Source organism: Podarcis tiliguerta, assembly GCF_965153285.1.
Source record: "Podarcis tiliguerta genome assembly, chromosome: 16".
Lineage (NCBI taxonomy): Eukaryota > Metazoa > Chordata > Lepidosauria > Squamata > Lacertidae > Podarcis > Podarcis tiliguerta.
This window is the reverse complement of record NC_139549.1, coordinates 5412434-5424053: the sequence shown is the minus strand read 5'-3', so window position 1 is coordinate 5424053 and position 11620 is coordinate 5412434. Positions and strand designations below refer to the sequence as shown.

At 50.8% G+C, this 11620-nt stretch overlaps 2 protein-coding genes across 4 annotated transcripts in view; both read right to left on the bottom strand.

Annotated features, from left to right (window-relative positions):
* LOC310666130 (intelectin-like protein) overlaps positions 1–11620 on the bottom strand; it is an 814635-nt gene that overhangs the window by 317033 nt on the left and 485982 nt on the right. The gene's annotated exons all lie outside the window — the stretch shown is intronic.
* Positions 1–11620, bottom strand: part of OTUD7B (OTU deubiquitinase 7B) — a 50217-nt gene that overhangs the window by 6410 nt on the left and 32187 nt on the right. For all 3 annotated transcript variants that reach the window (XM_083416510.1, XM_083416509.1, XM_083416508.1), the window contains exons 2-11: positions 11263–11413; positions 9785–9955; positions 7951–8196; positions 6025–6126; positions 4482–4609; positions 2659–2771; positions 1816–1943; positions 1294–1443; positions 513–627; positions 11–95 (exon numbers count right to left, since the gene is read on the bottom strand). In XM_083416510.1, coding sequence (XP_083272636.1) covers positions 11–95; positions 513–627; positions 1294–1443; positions 1816–1943; positions 2659–2771; positions 4482–4609; positions 6025–6126; positions 7951–8196; positions 9785–9955; positions 11263–11347 — 1323 coding nt within the window. In that variant the 5' untranslated portion in view covers positions 11348–11413. The remainder of the gene's footprint in view (positions 1–10; positions 96–512; positions 628–1293; positions 1444–1815; positions 1944–2658; positions 2772–4481; positions 4610–6024; positions 6127–7950; positions 8197–9784; positions 9956–11262; positions 11414–11620) is intronic.

Sequence of the window (11620 nt, the reverse complement as noted above, 5' to 3'; positions counted from 1 at the left end):
TTTCCCTTACCTGCATTTCGCAAGGCAGCGTGATCCACTTTACATTCATGTAGCTGTGCAGTAGGTGCAGCTTGGCTTCCAGCGAGAGCGTCACACTACACAAAAACAACGGGGGAAAGACGCGAGGCAGAGTCAAAAGTCAGATCTGGAAGACTCCCTGTAGGATCTCTCCCGAGTACCTAACTTTCTCCCACAAGTTGAAACCATGGCGCTCAGAAACCATGAAGTGGGAGATGTTCCATGCTGGAGGTAAATTCCAGATTCCAAGATGGCCGTCTCTCCTTCCTCAAAAAGGCAGCCACTCTCCACGCCTGCCACCTCCCTCCACTCCACTGATCAATCCTCCTCCTCAACCCACCCAGCCCAAGCTCACCCCTTAAGAGGTGCTGGATGAGACCCTGGATGAGACCCTGGATGAGACCACGTCTGCCCCAGACTGTGTTGTCTTGAGTCCTTCCGACCTCCCAAGCGGCTCCCCTTTGTTGTCCCCAAACCGACCCCTTCCCACTCACCTGGCCAGCCGGACATTGTCGTTGTCGTCCTTACCCCACTCCCAGTCTTTCCCGGGGTCCACAGCAAAGTGCACGGGGAGCAGCTTGTGCTCAGAGTCGGTGAGCGGAATCACAGCTGTGGCGGAAAAAAGGAATAGCTCTTTCAGAGGCCAGGAAAGGCGACAGCCTGGGGGGCTGCAGGAAAGCAAAGGGGAGAGGCAGCCAGGCAAAGGCTGAGAAGCTCGCCCCTTTCAGAAGCAGACCCAGCACCATCCAGCTCGAGGGAGACTCGGGTTCAAAAGGAGGTTGGCAGGGGCTGGGATGGAGTTACTGACTCAGTTGAGGTTAAGGTTGTGCTTTTGGGACTGTGTGGGTTCCCAGATGTTGTTGGACTACAACTCCCATCATTCCTAGCCAGCATGACCAGTGGTCAGGGATGATGGGAGTTGTAGTCCAACAACATCTGGGGACCCACAGGTTGAGAACCGCTGGTTTAGAGGAAAGGAAGGTAGGAGGCAACATGATAGGAGTTGCTAAAATAACTTGCTGGAGAAGCGATTTCCTCTCACTCTCATCAAACTTGAGACTTGATGGCAAATGGTGGCCATCTTCCTGTGGCAGTGAGTTCCGCAGCTTAACTCTGTGCTGCGTGGGGAAATCCTTCCTTATCTGTCCTGAATCTCCCAACATTCAGCTTCACCGGATGCCCACGACTTCCGGCGTCGTGCGAGAGGGAGGGAAATTTTTTATCCTTCCGCTTTCTAGGCTGGGCATAAGCAGAACTTAGAAGTGCCGCACGTACCTTGTTCCTTGGGAGGTTCTTTCTGCTCCATGGATACCAGGGCAGAGAAGTGGGCCTGGTCGTAGGCTAGGACCAGGGGGGAGCGGTGGCACTTGTTGGCGGGGACCTCCAAGGGCAGATAAATGCCGCCAAAGGGGATGGGAGCGAATGCTAAGAGAGAGAGAGAGAAGTGAGAAGGAACTGAGCAGCTTGCTGACGATACAGAAATACCCCTCAGTTGTGGGCTGCAAGAGTTAACCTTCAGTCCACTGCAACGCTAGCGGGAACTCAAAGCAGCCCTTGGCAGCAGCGTCTGCCCGATGCCCCTCTGCAAGAGTGCCTGCTCTTGCCTCCTTCCAAGTAGTCCTTCACTGGGGATTAGGGGTCCCTCTATGTACGGGACGCTACTGGAGCCGTCCCCTCATTCCTGATCTGGTTTGACCCCCACCTCCTTGGAAGAAGTTGTGCGCCACCCAGCCTCCCTCTTCAGTGGATGGGGGAGATGTCCGCCCTCTGGGTTTGCTCCGCAGCCACTGCTCCTACCTTCCCCTCCAGAGTCTCGCAGCATGGTGTCTGCCACCACCACGATGGGCCTCTTGAGCACATGGGCCAGCACAAAGACGTGGAACTCCTCCAGGCTCTCATAGACGGGTTCCTCGGAGCCTTCCACACTGTGGGGTGGCGGGGGAGAAAGGGGAGCGCTGTCAGACGTTTTGACTTGGGAGTGGTTGGCAGCACGCATAAATGCAAACAGCTTCAGCTGACGAAGACCAGAAACCTCTACTCTAAACTAGCAGCCTCCAAAGCGCTGTTCTGCTTATTAACTTATTTAACGCTGTACTGTTTTTACACTTGATTGGGAGCCACCCAGAGTGGCTGGGGAAAGTCAGCCAGATGGGCGGGGTATAAATACTAAATTATTATTATTATTATTATTATTATTATTATTATTATTATTATTATTGGCTGAGGAAGCCGGAGTACAGCTTCTGGGTCATGTAGCCAGCATGACTAAGCCGCTTCTGGCGAACCAGAGCAGCGCACGGAAACGCCGTTTACCTTCCTGCCAGAGCGGTACCTATTTATCTACTTGCACTTTGACGTGCTTTCGAACTGCTAGGTTGGCAGGAGCAGGGACCGAGCAATGGGAGCTCACCCCATCGTGGGGATTCGAACCGCTGACCTTCTGATCGGCAAGCCCTAGGCTCTGTGGTTTAACCTGCAGCACCACCTGCTTATGTGATGCCAATAAAGGTTACTTGACTTGACTTGACATTCCTGCTCCTGCATTATGGACGACCTGAAGTTTCTGGGGAGCCTTCAAGGGCAGAGCACAGGGTAACAATCTTGGGTGTGATCTGTGGGGAGCAGGGAAATACCACTCACCCTCCGCAGCTCCCTCCATTTGTGCCGTAGTGCATGCGTGGCTCACTGGAAGCCAGCTTGATCAGCTCGTTCCACTCCTTTTGCCATTCCTCTTCTGTGTAAACGAGGCCAGACTAAGGTGGTTGGAAGATGAACGGGAAGAGAGGGAAAACAGACATGTAAATCAAGGCTTCTCTCCACATCGCGAGGCTACTTTCAAGAAGTTTGCAGGGCATGGGGCGCTCCTGAAGGTTAACTCTCCAGGGTTTCTTGAATGCTCAAAGAGAATCATAGAATCATAGAGTTGGAAGAGACCACAAGGGCCATCGAGTCCAACCCCCTGCCAAGCAGGAAACACCATCAGAGCACTCCTGACATATGGTTGTCAAGCCTCTGCTTAAAGACCTCCAAAGAAGGAGACTCCACCACACTCCTTGGCAGCAAATTCCACTGTCGAACAGCTCTTACTGTCAGGAAGTTCTTCCTAATGTTGAGGTGGAATCTTCTTTCTTGTAGTTTGGATCCATTGCTCCGTGTCCGCTTCTCTGGAGCAGCAGAAAACAACCTTTCTCCCTCCTCTATGTGACATCCTTTTATATATTTGAACATGGCTATCATATCACCCCTTAACCTCCTCTTCTCCAGGCTAAACATGCCCAGCTCCGGTGGAGGATCCGGTGCTAAAGCTAGCCTGGTGTGGACATAACCGGCGCTTGGAAAATGAGGTGCAATGTAGGTTATCCTTTATCGGCGAGGCTACCGTCACATACGCCTGCCCACAAAGCTGGTAAGAGCCAGTTAAGCAGGAATGTTAAGAGTTAAAAACCAGGTGAGGTACAAGGAGGGCTCTGCACGTCCAGTAAAAAATAATAATAATGGGTTGAGTAAGTGTTTCAAGAGTCCCATGGACTGCAAAAAGATCAAACCTCTCCATTCTTAGGGAAATCAGCCCTGAGTGCTCACTGGAAGGACAGATCCTGAAGCTGAGGCTACAAGACTTTGGCCACCTCATGAGAAGAGAAGACTCCCTGGAAAAGACCCTGATTTTGGGAAAGATGGAGGGCACAAGGAGAAGGGGACGACAGAGGACGAGATGGTTGGATAGTGTTCTCGAAGCTCCCAACATGAGTTTGACCAAACTGCGGGAGGCAGTGGAAGACAGGAGTGCCTGGCGTGCTCTGGTCCAGGGGGTCACGAAGAGTCGCACATGACTAAACAACAACAAAGTGTTTCAAAGGACTGTGTTTGGGTGAGATATGGTGGGGTGACAGGGTGGCAAGTGGTGGTTGGGGGGAGGGAAAGCAGCTCAGATGACGTGCGTTTTGGCTGTGTAATGTGTTTTATAATGGAAATACAGTCGTACCTTGTATCCCAGATGCCGCAAACCCAGAAGTGAGTGTTCTGGTTTGCGAACATTCTTTGGAACCCAAATGTCCGATGCGGCTTCTGATTGGCTGCAGGAGCTTCCTGCAGCCAATTGGAAGCCACGCCTTGCTTTCCGAACGTTTTGGAAGTCGAACGGACTTCTGGAACAGATTCCGTTTGACTTGCAGGTACAACTGTACTCTTGCAGACTCTCTGGACTCTGTCCCGTAATGTGTTGCTGAATAGAGTCTGGCTGACTGGGGATTCGGTGCAAACCTGTCCTGAACCACCCCCACTCCCAGGGAACTTCCTCCCACAATAAGGAAGACATAAAAAACCGCTTGGGATTTGTGAACATCCCTATGTTCCAAGACATAGGAAAGGGATCCTGGGCTGAGCCTCAGCCCTAAGGAAGTGCCGGGTGCCAGTGGAGGCTGGTCGTAAGGAAACCCCAAGGGCCCTGCAGGATCAGGCCTCACCTCTTTGTTCTGCTGCGTCTGCTGCCACCTCCACCGCCGCTTGAGGGCCTCCCTTTCCATCCCTTTGTCCATGAGGGCGTAGAGGGCTTTGCGGAGCATCAGATCCCGGTCGTGAAAACCCCACATGCCTATAGGGAGGAAAAAGAGATTTTTTAAAAACCAAACAAGTGGTACTTAAGCCTTCTATTCATTAATTCCACCCACCCCTTGCCTTCCATGAGGATAAATACCCCCCCCCCCCCAAAAAAAGCATTATGGAACAATAATGCTGGAAATGTTTAATGCAGCTATTCTTTACCTGGAATTTTAATATTTTAGCCCACATGCAACGGCACTCATTCCACCTGCCTATTTCATAGTTTTGTTTGCCATCTTTTATAATTTTCATCTGTTGCTATAATTGTTCTCTCCATTTCATATGTTATAAGATTGGGGGGGGATCTTTTACCCTTCAAAATTGCGGAAAATGTTAGCTGTCAATCATAATGCTCTCTTTTGAAAATATGTAGGTTTATATTTATTCATTGTCCCCCCCCCCCCAAAAAAAAAGGATGCCTCAAGACTTGTAAATTCATAAAATACAAATAGGTGGACAAATGTAACAGTACATTATTTCCCCAAAGCATTAAGCACGAACAATACTGGGTGGAATCTGCACACATATAAATAAATGCTGTGAAAATGCTTTAAAAAAAAAGTTTTGAAAAATGCAATGAATTTTGCTTAGCTCACTGCCGCCATCTAGTGTCACATTTGCATACTTCACTTTACAACACATGTAAAATGTTTTATTTGCAGCTGTATAGCTGAGTTCCTGGAAAACGTTCATTTTCTCTATTATGATGGCAAACGTCCCTCAGAAACATTATGGCAATACTGGAAATGTTGATTGTCAGTTGTATACTATGCCCTGGTATATAGGTATGATATAGAGCAGGCACCCCCAAACTCGGCCCTACAGATGTTTTGGGACTACAACTCCCATCATCCCTAGCTAATAGGACCAGTGGTCAGGGATGATGGGAATTGTAATCCCAAAACAACTGGAGGGACGAGTTTGGGGGTGCCTGATATAGAGCCTACCTATACATATACAGCATGTAATGTAAATAAATATTTGCATATACACACACACACAGGCACACACATTCTTACTTGCCCATATAAACATTTATAGATATGCTAACACACACAGTTAAGCTGTGTATTAGTAGATCTGAAGTGGCCTCTTGATAGCTCATTCTATGCCAGGAGTCAGCGACCTTTTAGAATTTTGAGGAAGGTGCCGTGGGCGCCAGGCACAAAATGGCTGCCGAGAGGGCATGGCACACACAAATGGCTTCTGCGGTGGTGTATGCAAGCGAGACTCAGCCTGGGCAGACGAGATCTAAGCAGGAAGAGTCTGGTGTGCACCGTGGATTGCTTTGCGGGGGATATTTACTGAAATATTTTGTGGGCTCTGTGGAAGGCTCAGGGACGCTGTGTGGGCGACCCATCGCGCTGGCTTTCAAAATGCACCGCGCTGGTGGCAGGTAAGTCTTACCTAGCGATGCAGCGTGGAGCAGGCAGTTCCCATCGCCCGTCGTGGCTAAGGGGAGCAACCGCTGACAGCTGGGATCGACATTGGCCCACCAGTTCAGACGACCTGGTCAAAAAGGTGAACAAACAGGAAGCAGTTATTTCGTGCTTTTCAAGGTTCTGGGCATTTTCGAGCCTAGCCTCTACAAGCCTCACGCCAACATCGGCCACAGTTCACCAGACATTTGACGCACCAGGAGACCAGTTTTTTGTTTTGTTTGTTTCATAAAATTCATAAAAAACCTCAAAGCGATTTACAAGAGATAAGGCAGTAAAATCAAGAAAGGTAAACATCTGAGGAGCACCAAACCCCATCGGTGGATGGAGCAGCGGAAGAGATGAAACCACATCTGCGGGGAAGCCAGGACAGTTGTGGACCTGCAAAAAAGGGTTCCAGAGATTGCGCCCCCTTTCTTGCTACCCAGAGGGGAAAATGTCTGCACAGTATTTGGAGACGGGGAGTTGGAGCAGGCCCACATCCCTGCCTTCCCGAGGAATAACACCAGGTTATGTCAGAGGACGGCACACCCTGCGGAAATATTCTGCCTCGCAGGGCCTCTCAAACGTCCCCGGGGGAGAAGGAACGAGGGAGCCGCCTGAACGCGTCTCCAGGCTGGTCAGGGCCCGGCTTGGCTGAAGATTGGTTTTTCCTGATATACCTCTTCAAACGACAACAACCTACAATTAAACCTGAAAGGAGGGGTGTCAGTGGATGTTAATAGGGCGAATGTGAGGAAAGTGCGGCCTGAGAGCCACAGGAGCTGTGACAAAGTAGGTTTTGTGGTCCGATTTCCCAACATCCACCCCCCGCCCCCCAAATTCAAAGCGGCAGCTATCTGCAAGGAGGGATCGGGACAATTTATTTATAACAATGGACTGTTCTTCCCTTCAATCCAGATAAGACTCTCCTGCTGCAATTCTGCGATATATGATAGGATATAAATATAGATACGAATTAAGAGGCAGTGTGGTATCGGACTAGGATATGGGAGATCACGGTTCGAATCCCCACTCAGCTACGAAGCTCATGGGGTGTGATCTTGGGGGCTGGTCACCACCTCTTAGCCTACTTCACAGGACTGTTGTGGGGATAAAGTGGGGAGCAGGAGGAGAACCAGCCACACCACGCTGGGAGGAAAAAGTGCTATATAAATGTAATCAATAAATAATAAAAGGTAAAGGTGAAGGACCCCTGGATGGTTAAGTCCAGTCAAAGGCGACTATGGGATTGTGGCGCTCATCTTGCTTTCAGGCCGAGGGAGCCGGCGTTTGCCCACAGATAGCTTTCCGGGTCATGTGGCCTGCAGGACTAAACTGCTACTGCAAAACGGAGGACCGTGACGAGTGCCAGAGTGCACAGAAATGCCGTTTACCTTCCTGCCGCAGTGGTACCTATTTATCTACTTGCACTGGTGTGCTTTCGAACTGCTAGGTTGGCAGGAGCTGGGACAGAGCAATGGGAGCTCCCTCTGTCGCAGGGATTCGAACTGCCAACCTTCTGATCAGCAAGCCCAAGAGGCTCAGTGGTTTAGACCACAGTGCCACCCGGTATTGGATTTGTGACCATTATGCTTATTGGCCTTCAGTAGCAGTAAATCTCTGCTGGATGAAATGCAATTGCCTCTGGTCTATTTATTGGGAATCCTGCAACGTGTTGAAGTTTTTACTCTGCTAACGATATGCTGGAGTTCTGCTCTGGATCAATATTGAGTAGAATTCCAATGACAGGCATCACCTCATTGCTTCTGCGGCCAGGCGGGGAATCCTTCCCCATGCTCTAGCACTGAGCCTAGTCTTCAGAGGGGAAAGGGCACCCAGGGAAGTTTACGTCTTGGGCAACCGCCACCCAAGAAAACAGCCGTGGTGCGGCATTGACGTCACGGGCGCTTACCAGCCTGCTCCAGTGCCACCAGCATCGACTGCTCGATGAGATCGCGCTCGATGAAGCACCGGAACTCCTCGTTGTAGACGGTCAGGTCGGGAAGCTGGAAGGTGCAGATGGGCATCTCTGGGAGGTGCTCCCCGCTGCCGCCGATTCCCCCGCCGCTGCCCCCGCCCCCGTTGCTGGAGACGTGAGAGCGAGCCATGGAGATGATGGTGGAGCTGGCATGAGAGATGCCGCGAGACAGGCGCTTCTCTGAAAAGAGAAAGGGGAGCCATTAGTTCATCAACGCAGGCTTTCCGAATGCAACACATTCCCAGGAAACCGTTCGCTAGGTTGAGCGTTCACATGGAGAGCCGGTGGTCTCTATTATCCCCTGTGGGACCATTTCTAATTGGGGATTTGCTCAATCTCTGCCCTGCCCTGCTCCCTCCATGGTTTCTTCCCAAAATGGCTGCAGCCAACCAGCAAAACGAGAAACAATTTGTCCGATCTCTCTCCCTCCCTGCGTGGTTCCTGCCTGAAAATGGCTCCCAACCAGCCAACTCGAAGGAAGGAAGGAAGGAAGGAAGGAAGGAAGGAAGGAAGGAAGGGGGCCAGGTCCGGCCGTTTGGATATTTGAATCTGTGTTGTGCCTAGCGAGGTTTGTGTTTGGATAAGTGGATTTTCATACAGCGAAGGTTTGGAAAGCGGGACCTGCATGTATTATGATGTATTGAATTTATTCCCACCCTCCATGGGGGCGGAAGAATTTACAGCAGTTTAAAATTAAATATTAGAAAGAGTTTAAGACAAATCACAGTCATTGGAATAGGGCTGGGTCCTGAAAACATACGTATCTCAGGCGCCAAAGGCCAGGATAAACAGGAGCGTACAACAGAAACTATGTTAACTAAGGAAGGGTAAAAGAGAGGACTGCATGGTTAAACTACGGACCAGACTCCTCCCAGAGGAGGCAGCGATGAGACCATCTTAAAGGTAAAGGTAAAGCTAAAGGGACCCCTGACCATTAGGTCCAGTCGTGGCCGACTCTGGGGTTGTGGCACTCATTTCGCTTTATTGGCCGAGGAAGCCGGCGTACAGCTTCCCGGTCATGTGACAAGCATGACTAAGCCGCTTCTGGCGAACCAGAGCAGCGCACGGAAACGCTGTTTACCTTCCTGCTGGAGAGGTACCTATTTATCTACTTGCACTTTGACATGCTTTTGAACTGCTAGGTGGGCAGGAGCAGGGACCGAGCAACGGGAGCTCACCCTGTTGCGGGGATTCGAACCGCCGACCTTCTGATTGACAGGTCCTAGGCTCTGTGGTTTAACCCACAGCGCCACCCGCGTCCGGGGCACTATCTTAGATGTCTTTAAAAGAGGACTGGACAAACTCGTGTACCATGAGCCTATCAATGGCTCTGCTTTGCCTCCACGGTCAGAGGCAGCAATGTTCCTGAATACTAGTTGCTGGAAACTGCAAGGAGGAGAGAGGGCTCTTGCGCTCAAATCCTGCTTGCAGGTTTCCCCCCAGGCTGGCCACTGTGGGAAGAGGATGCTGGATGAGATCCACCACACTTCTAGTTGTTTTCAGCACTGCAAAGCCACATACAGCTGGCTTATTCACAAGTGGAGTCACTGCTGGAGCTGGACTCTTGGGTCCATCAAGATCAGGACTGTAATCTCTGACTGGCAGCCATTGAGGACTGAATCGGGAACTTTCTGCAACCATGCTGACACTCTCTACACACTGAACTGCAGCTTTTCATCAGAGCAGAGGAGGAGGGGCTTAAGAGGACAGGGGCCAAGTCTCCCCTGTGAAGCAAACATCCACGATCGAGGCCGCCGCCCCCTCCTACCTTGCACAATGTCATCCTGGCGCTGGAGTGGGGGCCGCGGGGGCCACGCCACGTCCTTTTCCACGTGCTTGAAGGCCCGGCCTTCATTGAAGGAATGGGGAAGGTTCCCGGCGTGCACCTGCCGGAGCTGCTCAAAGTCACTCAGGGCGGCGCTCAGGTCCCAGTTTTTCCCTGTGCCAGAGGAAAGAGAAGGGAGAGGGTTCAGAGAAGGAAAGCCACCAAACTAGCCCCAAACAGAGGACACCTCACCTCTCCGAATCACAGATCCTAGAATCACAGAACTGCAGAGGCGGAAGATGCCCCCCCCAGGTCATCTAGTCCAACCCCCTGCAATGTAGGAATCAGCGTTCAAGAATCCCCGACAGATGGCCATCGAACCTCTGTTGAAAGACCTCTAATGAAGGAGAGTTCTCCACCAAGAATAATAATAATAATAATAATAATAATAATGTAAAGGTAAAGGTAAGTACCCCTGCCCGTATGGGCCAGTCGTGTCCGACTCTGGGGTTGCGCGCCCATCTCGCTTAAGAGGCCGGGGGCCAGCGCTGTCCGGAGACACTTCCGGGTCACGTGGCCAGCGTGACGAAGCTGCTCTGGTGAGCCTGCACCAGAGCAGCATACGGAAACGCCATTTACCTTCCCGCTATAAAGCGGTACCTATTTATCTACTTGCACTTAAGGGTGCTTTTGAACTGCTAGGTGGGCAGGAGCTGGGACCGAACTACGGGAGCTCACCCCGCCACAGGGATTCGAACCGCCGACCATGCGATCAGCAAGTCCTAGGCGCTGAGGTTTTACCCACAGCACCACCCGCGTCCAATAATAATAATAATAATAATAATAATAATAATTCATTTATACCCCACCCATCTGTCTGGGTTTCCCCAGCCACTCTGGGCAGCTTCCAACAGAATATTAAAATACAATAGTCTGTTAAACATTAAAAGCTTCCCTAAACAGGGCTGCCTTCAGAGGGAAATATTGAAAGAGCACCTGCTCTCAGAAAGTTCTTCCTCCCTAATGTTCAGCTGGAATCTCCATTCTTACAATTTGAACCCTTTGGTTTGGGTCCTCCCCTCTGGAGCAGCGGGACATGAGCTTGCTCCACCTTCCACGATGACGGCCCTTCAGATGTCCGAAGGTGGCCATCCCATCACCTCCAGCGATGCTTGTCAAATCCCCCTCTTCTATCAAGAAGCAGCGCCTAACATATCTGATCGCCGCCACCCCACTCAAAATCGTATCCCCTAATATCTAGAGAAGCCCCACCCCGCAAATGTCCTTCTTAATATAAAACAACAAGGAGAGACTTCCTGGTGCCAACAGAGAAATGAGAACTCTTGTGTTTACTTCCTTGACACATGGTTCTGGCCAAACACAGAGAGCTCTCACTCTTTCTAAGATGCGAGTCTCTTTGCAAACCGTGTCCTGAAAACTAAGTAGAATTTCAGAAATCGAAAGAGAAGAGGGGGCATCACCTTCAAGAAGATCCCTTGCCAATCCTGGCTCTGCCCCTGTTGAGCGTACAAAATCCGATAGGACGACGTCCATATCCAGGGTCATGTGATCATGAATTCCTTGCGGGTGGGTGGGAACGGGTGGGACATCGATCCGGGCTTCCGCTTCAGTCTGGAGGAGGGAAGAGGCAAGGAAGGGCCAGATTTACAGGTTGTCTGAAAAACTTGGGTGGGCAACTAGAAATCTCTTTATTGGTCATTTTAAGGCATTGGTAAAATACCCGGAAGGTGCCTAAACAGGTCAGAGCCGCGTGCAGGGAAACTATGCTTTGCATTCACAGAATCACAGAACTGTGGAGGTGGAAGGGACCCAAAGGGT